General features: G+C 49.4%; 1 protein-coding gene across 5 annotated transcripts in view; it reads left to right on the top strand.

Moving 5' to 3' along the window:
* The window catches only part of ARHGEF10 (Rho guanine nucleotide exchange factor 10), a 178,707-nt gene that overhangs the window by 76,257 nt on the left and 87,987 nt on the right, over window positions 1–14,463 (top strand). For 4 of the 5 annotated variants that reach the window (XM_010591874.3, XM_010591873.3, XM_023550379.2 and 1 more), the window contains 4 exons: window positions 4,061–4,138; window positions 4,632–4,811; window positions 6,901–7,017; window positions 13,527–13,619. In XM_010591874.3, coding sequence (XP_010590176.1) covers window positions 4,061–4,138; window positions 4,632–4,811; window positions 6,901–7,017; window positions 13,527–13,619 — 468 coding nt within the window. The remainder of the gene's footprint in view (window positions 1–4,060; window positions 4,139–4,631; window positions 4,812–6,900; window positions 7,018–13,526; window positions 13,620–14,463) is intronic. The other variant, XM_010591875.3, reaches the window with a different exon arrangement.

Genomic DNA, 14,463 nt, shown 5'->3' with positions numbered 1-14,463 from the left:
TCGGCCCCTCTGCTGGACTTTCTTGTGCCTCCAGCAAGCAAAGGGTTAACATCTGACACAGCAGGGGGTCTTCAGGACCCCATCCAAGGCCATGGCCTGTGCTCAGACCATTCTGATTGTTAAATCCTTTTAATATCACCCCTCAGTGTAATTGTGGTAAATGTGTGGAACTTGTATTCTTTGTGAGCAGTTGTTGACGTTAGTTCATATTTACATGACTTTTTTATAGAGAGTGTGCGGTGTGTGTAAACTATGTGTGTACATAGGTACGTTAGACTGAGATGGAAACAGTAGATTTTCAGTAACTAATGAAATTGCCTGAATATAAATGTATTTCTTAAATTATGATCATAAGTACCAAAGGGAAAAATTTCCGTGGTTTCCATTTGATCTTCTTTGGGTAAAAGGAAAACTTGAGGAACAACACCAGTACAACAGAGTTTGTGGGATCTTAAAGGGGAGGCGTTGATGTTTTCGGATGGAATTTGAGCTCCTTTCCATGTGGGTGGCATGAAGCAGGTCTTGGAGACAGAGTTGGTAGGAGATAGATAAAAGGAAAGCAATGTGAAAATGCACAGAAGTAAGGTCAGAGTCTAAAAAAATGTATAAGAATCTGAATTGGAAAGGCTACCTCAGGGTTGTTAATAATTAGGCAAAAATAGGAAGCTTGAATTTCATTTGAGCTGAAGAGGTCATCAAGGCAGCACATGAAAGTGACGAGGTATAGAGGGATCTTTGGAAGCAATGATTAGGATAACGACCACTTATTGGGGGCATACCCTGTGCCAGGCACCAGGGCTAGTACTTGGTATCCTTCACTTCATCTAATCCTTGAAAATCCGTCTTGGCGTCATTACATATTTTACAAATGAGCAAACAGAGGCTCAGAGAAGGTAAAAAATCTGAGCGGTATCACATTGCTTGTTGTTGTCAGGTGCCATTGAGTTGGTTCCAACTCATAGCAACCCTGTGTACAACGGAACAAAACACTGCGCAGTCCTGTGCCATCCTCACGACCGTTGTTATGCTGGAGCCCATCGTTGAAGCCATTGTGTCAGTCCATCTCATTGAGGGTCTTCCTCTTTTCCACTGACCCTCTACTAAGCATGATGTCCTTCTCCAGTGACTGATCCCTCCTGATAACATATCCAAAATATATGAGATAAAATCTCGCCATCCTCGCTTCCAAGGAGTACTATGGCTGTACTTGTTCCAAGACAGATTTGTTCAGTATTCTTTGCCAACACCATAATTCAAAGGCATCAGTTCTTCTTCGGTCTTCCTTATTCACTGTCCAGCTTTTGCATCCTTATGAGGCAATTGCAAATACCATGGTTTGAGTCAGGCGCACTATAGTCCTCAAAGTGACATCTTTGCTTTTTAACACCTCCTTTTTTTTTTTTTTTCCAATTACACAGCTGGGAGTGGCAAATCAGATTTCTTATCTAAATCTCCCTGATGCCAAACAAAGCCTGTGTATGTGAAGGGCTTGGCATGGTATCTAGCGTAGCACCACCAGCACTAAATAAATGACAGCTAGGGTTGTTATTACAAAAATTACTAGTTAGGATTTCTGTATTTTTCCATTTAGCTTGCTTTCTTACAGTCATGATTCACATAGATTATTTTTTCCCCACTTACAACTGTGTTTGTTCTCCATGTGAGATTTCTCTTGAAAGGTTAAACTGGGAGTGTTGCTATTTAATTGTTTTTCATCTAAAATGGAAGCAAGGTAACATAAGTAACGAAAAAAACGTCGCATATTATGTATTCTTTTCCTGCTCTGTATGGGGGAAAAGTTAGAAAGCCATCTTGTATTTTAGGGGTTGTCGCATACTTGAAAAGTGGCCATTGATGCTGATGGACAAAGGATCCCATCCTGTCACTGTGCCTAGATGTCGTAGACTGGGGTGGCAGCCAGGGACGGGTCAACTCCTGCACCTTGTCTGCCATGGAAGCCATGAGAGGAGGTTCGGCCAGTTCGGGCCCCAGGAAGAGGCCAGACCTCCTCCTGCCCTTTGGCTCTGGCAGCCTTGTGACCTTCACACTCATTACCCTCACTAGGGGCCCACCTCTCCTGGTTTGTTCAGTAGCACTGGCAGAAAAGCACGTTCCAGTGTTGGCTTCTGCTTTGTGGCCATTGCAGGAGTGGTTCTAAAGACTGCTGATGACATTGAAACCTCCCCACGCCACTCCCTCTCTCCAACATGTTACTTATGTGTTGAATCTAACTCTCTAAACAAGGCAGACTTCTCATCCAGGAGCCGTAAAACCCAAGAGATTTATCGTTTTGTTTGTTCGTAAGAAGAATTGTCTCATCCCATTCCAGGCCTCTAGCCTGTTACGTTAGTCTCATCTCAGGAACTTTTGTTTGTTTGTTTTAAATGTAAATTCCTAGGCTTGACCTCAGTTGTTCTGACTCAGGAAATAAGGGATAGTGTCTGGGAATCTGAATTTTGGAAAACAAAAGGAATATCCTAGATTCTGATGGTCAGCCAGTTTGGGGGTCACTTACTCACCTAGGGGCTAACACCTCGTTTTAAAGATGACCTGTCTGCGGTCAGATGGCGTCAGTGAATTGACCAAGGTCACATAGAGAGTGAGGACTAGGGTTCAAGTCTTATGTTTCCTGGCTTCCTGTGTTGCATTTCTTTTTTAACCCCAGCCACATTTGTGTTATTTAATACATCTTCTGAAGTATCCTAGAACAGCTCACTTTTGTTTTACTTTTTTTAACTGAATAATTCTCTTTATAAAGAAAATAACCACTCCCTTGTTAACAATATTTTGTAAATCTCGGGTGCTCTGGAAACAATGTTTTGTAAATCTTGGGTGCTCTGGAATTTTCTTAACTGGAGAAATTTCTTTTGTGGAAAATTCTCTCTTGACCCACTAGGTGGCAGAGCTGTCTCTTTAAATGGTATTCTCTCCAGGCTGATGGTTGCCTGATAGAAGGAATAGTCTGTCATGGAAACATCGTCGGGGGGGGGGGGGGGGGTGTATGTGTGTGCGCGCACATGCGTGCACGTGCGTGTACTTTAGAAGCAGTTCTGTTGTAAAACTATGCTCTATTTTCGTTTATTTGCAATGATAAATTGCCAGAACGTTTTTAGGTTTGATGAAAGTGCCGATTACTGTCATCATCTTTTAACAAATTTCATGTTAGCCAGAAGTTTGTAGTTGTATGTACTTCAGTAACGAAAACCAGAACAAAAGACAGTGCCAGCGTTTGAAATGCAAAAATCTCAAATTATAGAGGTGTTTTTGCACCTCCAAATGTTGTTAGTAATTTACTCATTGCACGCTTGACCTCGTAGGTAAGTGTACCTTTACGTGGTTAAAAGATCTTTGCAAAAACAGAACAGACCTCTTCCTTCACCTTCCAAAAGCTTTTTGTTTTTCTATAACTTTTGGAGTAATGATTTCAGATAAGTGTGGCTAATAGTATTCTTTGAGTCAAGACTGCAACTCTTATTTATACTGAATTTATACTTGGAATATCACCTAACTTAGCCTTCAGCACATAAAATAAATTCAGTTATGCTTGTTACAAGGAGCCCTGGTGGCACGGTAGTTAAGTGCTGGGCTGCTAACCAAAAGGTCGGTGGTTTGAACCCAGTAGCTGCCCCTCGGGAGAAATGATGTGGTGATCTGCTCCCGTAAAGATTACAGCCTTGGAAACCCTGTGGGGCAGTTCTGCTCTGTTCGGTAGGGTCGCTAGGAGTCGGAATTGACTCGAGGACAAACAACGGCAACACGCTGGTTACATAAGTGAACAATTTATTTTTAACTCCATACTTTCACTTTTCTTGCTGTAGATACAATTTATAATTGGAGTTTTTAAAAATAATATAATCGTGGTGAGGGAGGGAAGTATGTTTTGTGTCTGTAATACTTGTTAACACCATATAAAACATTTTAAAAGACTTTGGAGTTTTCCTTTACCTACTATTTTGGGGAAAAAAAATTGCTTTATTGGCAAGCCGCAACACACAAGTAAAATATGTCTGCATGTATTCTGAAGCAATTTTCTACCATAGTATTTTCAAATTTCCAACAGGTTGTAAGAAGATATATTCTGGGTTCAATTGTGGACAGTGAAAAGAACTACGTAGATGCTCTTAAGAGGATTTTGGAGGTACTCAAATGTCATGTTATGTATTTTATGTATGTATATATACAGAGAGAGAGAACCATTTATATACATTTTGTTACATACGTATTTAGGTCTGTATATTTACGAATCATTAAAAATGTAAATTTGGAAAATTCTCAAAAGAATATAAGTATTGTGCCTATGTATTAAGGAGCCCTGGTGGCACATTGGTTAAAGCGCTCAATTTGCAAACCCACTAGCATCTCCGAGGGAGAAAGATGTGGCAGCCAGCTTCTGTAAAGATTACAGCCTTGGAAACCCTGTGGGGCAGTTCTGCTCTGTCTTACGGGGTTGCTATGAGAATCGACTTGAAGGCGGTAGGTGGGTAGATCTATGTGTTGACATCAGAAGTCCTAATTTTGTTTTGAAATAAATATAATTTGCATAAAGAAATGCTACCAAAAAAAATTTCTATCAGTCTTCTTTTTCCTGCCCTTTAAAATGTCTGTTCCATCTTGGTTTATGTTTGTCTCAGCAATATGAGAAACCACTGTCTGAGATGGAGCCAAAGATTCTGAGTGAAAGGAAACTGAAGATGGTGTTTTACCGGGTTAAAGAAATCCTGCAGTGCCATTCCATGTTTCAGATCGCGCTGGCCAGCCGAGTTTCCGAGTGGGATTCCTTGGAGATGATTGGCGATGTCTTCGTTGCTTCGGTAATTGAACTAGTGCACCAGGAACCCTGTAGACTTCTCCGTGTGCTCCAGGCCTCTATCTCGTTGACTGTCTTAGCAGTAGGGTCAGTGTTGCTTGCCAGAAAAACTGGTAAGCTGACAAGGAGATAGTTCTCTCTCCAGACCGGCGTGACATCGCACTGCTTTGGTCAAAGAACGTAACATTAGAGAAAATGATCATTATGCTCTTTCAGGTTCGATTGGTCCTTTACCAGAAAGACTGAAATATCCAGACGTTTAGGAGAAAAGATATGTTAAAAAAAATTTTTTTTAAATAGGTATTTTATCAAGTTTTGGGTGCATCCTTATAAAATTTAGTGATGCTTTTTGCTCCTGAACTTAGGGCTGTGCTTGTTTAATGACAATGTAAAATTTTCCTCTTTACACTTTCTTACGTTAGGCTCCCTGTCCCCTCATATCTAGTTCACTTTCTGTGTATGTAATTCTCCATGGCTGGTGACAGTGCAGACATGTTATAGGGAGTATCTAGATGCTTATCTCAGATTTTTACTCTCTGACCTAGAGTTTTATATTCTGTAAATAAGACTTGTCTTGCAGCCCCAAACTGTGACACAGGATCTAATGGGATGCAAGCTGATGCAACACAAAGTACAATTGAATTGTTGTATTAACATTTCCCAGCAGAGGAAATGGTTGGCTGCCTGGAAACCATCACACCGAGTGTCTGCCTCGGCAGCATCAAGTCTATTTATGGATTGCATATTGGTTATATTTTTATCTAGATGTAGAAAATTATGGACATAACAAATTGAATTCTGTAATTGATTTAAGATGATCATGTTATCATAGGGCTGTAAGCTTGAAAGTTTATTTTTAAAAAGTGTTGATTTACTTAAATGAAGGCTATAATCATGATGCAGGAAACCTTTTTTATGTATAATTCGTATGTGTGCTTGATGGCGCGTGTGAATTATAGGATGCTTGGAACATAGCATGGAAACAAAGTTATGACTAAAATATTTATTTGCATAATACCCTTCATGGATCTTTATTTAAAAAAAACAAAAAAGAAATATTGGATATTTAATATGATATTTTTTGTTATTGAATTTTTTGGCTATTTTGTATTTCACTTCAATTTTCCCTATATATCTCTCTTCTTAAAATATTTACCTTGAGAACATTTTTTTTTTTTTTAATTAAAGCATCTTTTTAAAACTATGATTTAGATGAAGGCATTCCTTCTGTAAGTAATAGTCACGTCAGACCCCTGTACTTAGGGGTATTGCCGTCTGTCCGAGAGGCTGTGTGGAGAATAAGATGGAATAATTTCTTGGAAGGTGATACTGCCTCTTGAAACATTTCTCTTTTTATGAAAATGAACACGAAAGACGCTTTACCGAAGCTAGACAAGCATAGAGGGGGTCCCTGGTCTCTCTTTCCTGGTACATTTCCAGAGAATGGCCAACGTCTGATTGCCAAGATACTGTGACTGCGATGTAATGAGGCACATGTCATTCCTGCCTTGAGCCAGAACCCAGAGAGTGAGGCTTGGTAGGAATATAAAGGAAAACACCTGTCGTCATCTTCGTAGGTCTCACAGTCAGGAACACTTCTTACCTGAAACCCACACCGCCTTGGTTTGGAGCAATGATGCCTAAAAGCACATTATAGCAGTTGCTGTCGGGTCAACTCCGACTCAGGGCGGCTGTGTGTCTGTCAGAGCAGAGCTGTACTCCCCAAGGTTGTCAGTGGCTGGTTTTTCAGTAAATCACCAGACCTCTCTTCTGAGATACCTCTCGGTGGACTTGAACCTCCAACCTTTGGGTTAGCAGCTGAGCATGCTAACCGTTTGTTCTACCCAGGGACTCCAGAAGTCCACTGGGATCGATCAGCAAATGAGCTTCAACCAGCCATTTAACCAATTCCTAACGAGAACACACACACACACACACAGAGTCACAATAAAGCTTATCGTATGAGACCATCACAGTGGTTTAAAGTGTGTTCCTAGGACAGGCTTCACATGGCTTCTTTATTTGAGATTGGAAAAGGGAGCATTTGGGCTCCATATATTGCTGATATTTCTCAATGTCCTCCTGTATTTCAGTTTTCTAAATCCATGGTCCTGGATGCTTACAGTGAATACGTGAATAATTTTAGCACAGCTGTGGCAATCCTCAAGAAAACGTGTGCTACAAAGCCTGCTTTTCTTGACTTTCTAAAGGTAAGCACAGTGTTTTTTTTTTTTTCAGTCTGACTTTAACATTCTCTGATAGGTTTCACGGCAAACTGCTTGATAATGAAGCGTCACCAAACGTTGCCTCTAAATGTATAGTGCTATTTATTGTCAAGACCTCAGTGCCAACAAGCCCTGGTATTGGATTAATGCTACAAATGAAGATGAATGTTAGGCTGTAGCATAGCCTTCTGAAAATAACTTTTATATGCTGTCATTAAAAGTATATCATTTTAAGTCGTTATGTTGCCTTGTTAGGTAGCCACTGAGTTGGCCCCTGCTGGGTAGATATAGTGACAGACAGACAGAAAATTAAGGTCAGAACCCCAAGGAATGTTGCCTTTTTCTTACTGTTCTTCAGCATGATACTAGAAATAACAGAAACAAAGGATTTAGGTTCTGAGTTGGTTAAAGGGCCTCTTTGGGGTCAGAGCAATGAGCCAGACCGGAAGGGCATGCCTCTAAGGATAAGCCACCACAGCTGGTAGGGACATGTGCTTTTTTCTCCTCTGGTGTGAAGTGGAGGTAACTGATGACCTGCCTCGGAGATTGTCTGACTTTGAAGTTATGAAGAATGTTTCCCTCACCTCCTTTGAAAAAAGCTCCTAATGAGCGTTGACGTATGCTGTTTAATCAGCTGGCAGCGCCTTTTCCCGGTCATAGACACGTATCAAATCCTGAGATGTAAATATGGCAGGAAAGTTTGCCGCACATTTGAACCAAATTAAAATTCTCCTTCAGAAGCTGTCACCCTCCGCGGTAGCTCAGAGTCGCATTTGCATGAGGCTCTAATTTGCATTATAAAACCTTGGAACAAAGTGCCTTCTTGTTTCTTGAACTGTGTTCTTGGAATCTTCTGTTACCTGGGGTGAGTGAACCTGGGCCCAGTGTTCCGGCCAACAACAATGTTTTATTAAAGCCAACCTTTTTTGCTCCTTCTTTATTATTTAGTACAGTGATTCCTGCAATGGTTAGAACATAGTAGGTGGCCAGTAAAGGTTTGCAAATTATTAAATCAGTTCCCAACTTTGAAGAGCTGTGGTACTCTGTGTACTTTGGACTTACAGCATTTCTTTCTCTTGGGGAAAAAAAATTCTAAATGAATTAAAAATTCATTTGTTCTGAGGGTTTTGTTGTGGTCTTTCTGCTGATGACGATAAGGAAGATTTCAACCTTGGCAGTGACAACAGTGCCTGCTGATGACCTTACCACGTGACAGGAATCCTACCATGTGCTCTCTGCCTGTCTTTACACACACCACCACCACCTCGGCCTCTACCGCCTCCACCACCTCCACCGCCTCCCCCACCACCACCTCCACCACCACCACCTCCACCTCCACCACCACCTCCACCTCCACCGCCTCCCCCACCACCACCTCCACCGCCTCCCCCACCACCACCTCCACCACCTCCGCCTGCACCACCACCTCCACCTCCACCTCCACCACCACCTCCACCTCCACCTCCACCACCACCTCCACCTCCACCGCCTCCCCCACCACCACTTCCACCGCCTCCCCCACCACCACCTCCACCGCCTCCGCCTGCACCACCACCTCCGCCTCCACCACCACCACCTCCTGCACCACCACTTCCAGCACCTCCACCACCACCACCTCCGCCTGCACCACCACCTCCCCACCACCACCTCTACCGCCTCCCCCACCACCACCTCCACCACCACCACCTCCACCTCCACCACCACCTCCACCTCCACCGCCTCCCCCACCACCACCTCCACCACCACCTCCACCTCCACCACCACCACCTCCACCTCCACCACCACCTCCACCACCACCACCGCCTCCACCACCACCTCCGCCTCCACCACCACCTCCGCCTCCACCACCACCTCCACCACCTCCACCTGCAGCACCACCTCCACCACCACCACCTCCGCCTCCACCACCACCACTTCCCCCACCACCACCACCATCTCCACCTCCACCACCTCCACCACCACCTCCGCCTCCACCATCACCACTGCCTCCACCACCACCACCTCCACCACCTCTACCACCACCTCCGCCTCCACCACCTCCACCACCTCCACCACCACCTCCACCACCCCCACCACCTCCACCACCCCCACCACCCCCACCACCTCCACCACCCCCACCACCCCCACCACCTCCACCACCCCCACCACCTCCACCACCTCCACCACCACCATCTCCACCACCCCCACCACCACCTCCACCTCTACCACCACCTCCGCCTCCACCACCTCCACCACCTCCACCACCACTACCTCCACCACCACCATCTCCACCACCCCCACCACCACCTCCACCACCACCGTCTCCACCACCCCCACCACCACCACCACCTCCACCACCACTACCTCCACCACCACCATCTCCACCACCCCCACCACCACCTCCACCACCACCACCTCTACCACCACCTCCGCCTCCACCACCTCCACCTCCACCACCTCCACCACCACCTCTACCACCACCTCCGCCTCCACCACCTCCACCTCCACCACCTCCACCACCACTACCTCCACCACCACCATCTCCACCACCACCTCCACCACCTCCATCTCCGCCTGCACCTCCATCACCACCACCTCCGCCTCCACCACCACCTCCGCCTCCACCTCCGCCTCCACCACCACCTCCACCACCTCCACCTCCACCTGCACCACCACCTCCACCACCACCACCTCCGCCTCCACCACCACCACTTCCCCCACCACCACCACCATCTCCACCTCCACCTCCGCCTGCACCTCCATCACCACCACCTCCGCCTCCACCACCACCTCCGCCTCCACCACCACCTCCACCACCTCCACCTGCACCACCACCTCCACCACCACCACCTCCGCCTCCACCACCACCACTTCCGCCACCACCACCACCATCTCCACCTCCACCACCACCTCCGCCTCCACCACCTCCACCATCACCACCGCCTCCACCACCACCACCTCCACCACCTCTACCACCACCTCCGCCTCCACCACCTCCACCACCTCCACCACCACCTCCACCACCCCCACCACCTCCACCACCCCCACCACCTCCACCACCACCATCTCCACCACCCCCACCATCACCTCCACCTCTACCACCACCTCCGCCTCCACCACCTCCACCACCACTACCTCCACCACCACCATCTCCACCACCCCCACCACCACCTCCACCACCTCCACCACCACCGTCTCCACCACCCCCACCACCACCTCCACCTCTACCACCACCTCCACCTCCACCACCTCCACCACCACCACCTCCACCACCACCGTCTCCACCACCCCCACCACCACCACCTCTACCACCACCTCCGCCTCCACCACCTCCACCACCACTACCTCCACCACCACCATCTCCACCACCCCCACCACCACCTCCACCACCTCCACCACCACCGTCTCCACCACCCCCACCACCACCTCCACCTCTACCACCACCTCCGCCTCCACCACCTCCACCACCACCACCACCACCTCTACCACCACCTCCGCCTCCACCACCTCCACCACCACTACCTCCACCACCACCATCTCCACCACCACCTCCACCACCTCCATCTCCGCCTGCACCTCCATCACCACCACCTCCGCCTCCACCACCACCTCCGCCTCCACCTCCGCCTCCACCTCCGCCTCCACCTCCACCACCTCCACCTGCACCACCACCTCCACCACCACCACCTCCGCCTCCACCACCACCACTTCCCCCACCACCACCACCATCTCCACCTCCACCACCTCCATCTCCGCCTGCACCTCCATCACCACCACCTCCGCCTCCACCACCGCCTCCACCTCCGCCTCCACCTCCGCCTCCACCACCACCTCCACCACCTCCACCTGCACCACCACCTCCACCACCACCACCTCCGCCTACACCACCACCACTTCCCCCACCACCACCACCATCTCCACCTCCACCACCTCCACCACCACCTCCGCCTCCACCACCTCCACCATCACCACCGCCTCCACCACCACCACCTCCACCACCTCTACCACCACCTCCGCCTCCACCACCTCCACCACCACCATCTCCACCACCCCCACCATCACCTCCACCTCTACCACCACCTCCGCCTCCACCACCTCCACCACCACTACCTCCACCACCACCATCTCCACCACCCCCACCACCACCTCCACCACCTCCACCACCACCGTCTCCACCACCCCCACCACCACCTCCACCTCTACCACCACCTCCACCTCCACCACCTCCACCACCACCACCTCCACCACCACCGTCTCCACCACCCCCACCACCACCACCTCTACCACCACCTCCGCCTCCACCACCTCCACCACCACTACCTCCACCACCACCATCTCCACCACCCCCACCACCACCTCCACCACCACCGTCTCCACCACCCCCACCACCACCTCCACCTCTACCACCACCTCCGCCTCCACCACCTCCACCACCACCACCACCACCTCTACCACCACCTCCGCCTCCACCACCTCCACCACCTCCACCACCACTACCTCCACCACCACCATCTCCACCACCACCTCCACCACCTCCATCTCCGCCTGCACCTCCATCACCACCACCTCCGCCTCCACCACCACCTCCGCCTCCACCTCCGCCTCCACCACCACCTCCACCACCTCCACCTGCACCACCACCTCCACCACCACCACCTCCGCCTCCACCACCACCACTTCCCCCACCACCACCACCATCTCCACCTCCACCACCTCCATCTCCGCCTGCACCTCCATCACCACCACCTCCGCCTCCACCACCACCACCTCCACCACCTCTACCACCACTTCCGCCTCCACCACCTCCGCCTCCACCACCTCCACCACCCCCACCACCTCCACCACCTCCACCACCACCATCTCCACCACCCCCACCACCACCTCCACCTCTACCACCACCTCCGCCTCCACCACCTCCACCACCTCCACCACCACTACCACCACTACCTCCACCACCACCATCTCCACCACCCCCACCACCACCTCCACCACCACCTCCACCACCACCGTCTCCACCACCCCCACCACCACCACCACCTCTACCACCACCTCCGCCTCCACCACCTCCACCACCACCACCACCACCTCTACCACCACCTCCGCCTCCACCACCTCCACCACCTCCACCTCCACCACCTCCACCACCACCACCTCCACCACCACCATCTCCACCACCTCCACCACCACCTCCACCACCACCGTCTCCACCACCCCCACCACCACCCCCACCACCACCCCCACCACCACCTCCACCACCACCGTCTCCACCACCCCCACCACCACCCCCACCACCACCTCCACCACCACCGTCTCCACCACCCCCACCACCACCACCACCTCTACCACCACCTCCGCCTCCACCACCACCACCACCTCCACCACCACCACCACCACCTCCACCACCTCCACCACCGCCACCACCACTGTCACCACCACCATCACCCTCTCCACTACCACCATTACCTCACATAATTCTCCCAGCAACGTTGGAAGCTAGATGTTTTTAGTCCCTATTGATAGTTAAGGAAGTTGAGCTGCCAAAAGAGGTTAAATTACTTGCGTGGTTCACACAGCTGATACCCGGCAGAGCTGAGTAGCCAGTGCTCGTCTCAGTTGGTTTCCTTTCTTCTGCACTACCCAGCCTCCTTAGTTGAAATGGACTGGACACCCTGAGAGTGCAACCTCGGGGTCGGATTCACAGGTCTTTGCCTCAGACATAATTGCACATCTCCTGAGATGCTGGGTGAGGTGGGTGGAAGTACTCCTCTGGTTGCTCTCCTTCCAGAAGAGAGACCTGAGGCACTGGGGTTTCTTCTGCTGGAGGAGCAGAAAACCAGCTGCCGTCTGTTGACTCTGACTTATGGCAACTCCACGTGTGTCAGAGTAGAACTGTGCTTCACAGGGTTTTTGGTGGGATGGTTTTTCAGAAGTAGGGTCTCCAGGGGTGCAAATGGTTAACGTGCTTCACTGTTAACAGAAAGGTTGGAGGTTCATTCCATCCAGAGGCTCCTCGGAAGAAAGGCCTGGAGATCTTCTGAAAAACAGTCAGCCATTGAAAATCCTGTGGCGTGTACATGAGGTTGCCATGGACTCAAAGTGGAGTCCATGGCAACCAAATTAAGAAAAATAAAAAGCAACAGAAGGGGCTGCTAACCTCTCCTGGCGGCAGACTTTCCAGCCAGTACATAAACATCCAGTGTCACCACCTGGAGTCACTGTGAGGTGACTTTTTCCTACCCACAGTTAAGCCTACAGTAGTGAGATTTGGCCATTTCACAACACAATCAATGACTATTACAACAGACGTAGAAAGTATCTTGACACAAATTATGCTGAAATTTCCTCATAGGGTTAGACCCAATGCCTTCGTAAAGAGGACAAGATGTGGGGTCTTACTATCTGGTTAATTCTCTCCTGAATCTTGTATTTGTTGCGATGAGTAAACAACCTTCAAGACTGGGGAGAATGATTGCCATCTTGAAATACGAGTCAACAGCTAAGCTTTCTCATTGCAGCAGTGCCAGGAATCAAGTCCAGATCGAATCACACTCTATAGTTTGATGATGAAACCAATACAGAGATTTCCACAGTTCATTCTTCTGCTCCAGGTAAATAACGTTATTCTGGGTTTAGTCAGACCATTCATCCAGTTTCTCTGTAATCCATTTTAAACTTGTGTTTGTTTTCACATTTCCAAGCATGACTGTCTCCTTCTGTAGACAGCACCCTCTCACCCCTGCTCCTCATTTCTTCTCCAGTCAGGTCACGTAAGGTCCTAGTGGGAAGGGTCGGGCAGGGTGGTCGGCTGAGAGTCTAATCCTAAACTTGATGCAGCTGCTGAGCTTCCACATTCACAAGACTGCTAGCCCCGTGAGGCCGGGCCTGGGGAGGGGCCGGAACTGGACGTGCCTCAGTGGAAAGTTGTCACGTGTGTTCTGGACATTCTTGTTCCCGTAGCCAGCAAGCTCATGCGCTATAACAGGGACACAGGCACTTGTGTGAACCAGCAGTGCACGAGTTATTGTACTGCTATTGTCGTTGGGTGCCGTTGAGTCAGTTCTGACTCGTAGAGACCGCATGTGCGACAGAAGGAAACAGAAGGCCATCCTCACAGTCGTTGCTGTGTTCGAGCCCATTGTTGCAGCTACTGTGTCAACCCATCTCATTGAGGGTCTTCTCTTTTTGCTGACCCTCTACTTTACCGAGCCTGCCGTCCTTCTCCAGGGACTGGTTCCTCCTGATAACAGGTCCAAAATAAGTGAGACAAAGTCTCACCATCTTCTCTTCTCAGGAGCATTCTGGCTGTACTTCTTCCAAGACCAGTTCGTTTGTTCTTCCGGCACTCCGTGGTATATTCAGTATTCTTTGGCAATACCATAATTCAGATGCGTCAGTTCTCCTTCAGTGTTCCGTATTCACTGTCTAGCTTTCACTTGCACGTAAGGCAGTTTA

The sequence above is a fragment of the Loxodonta africana genome, chromosome 12 (genome assembly GCF_030014295.1).
Source record: "Loxodonta africana isolate mLoxAfr1 chromosome 12, mLoxAfr1.hap2, whole genome shotgun sequence".
Lineage (NCBI taxonomy): Eukaryota > Metazoa > Chordata > Mammalia > Proboscidea > Elephantidae > Loxodonta > Loxodonta africana.
Note: the sequence above shows the minus strand (reverse complement) of the source record. Positions and strands in the feature narration are given on the sequence as shown.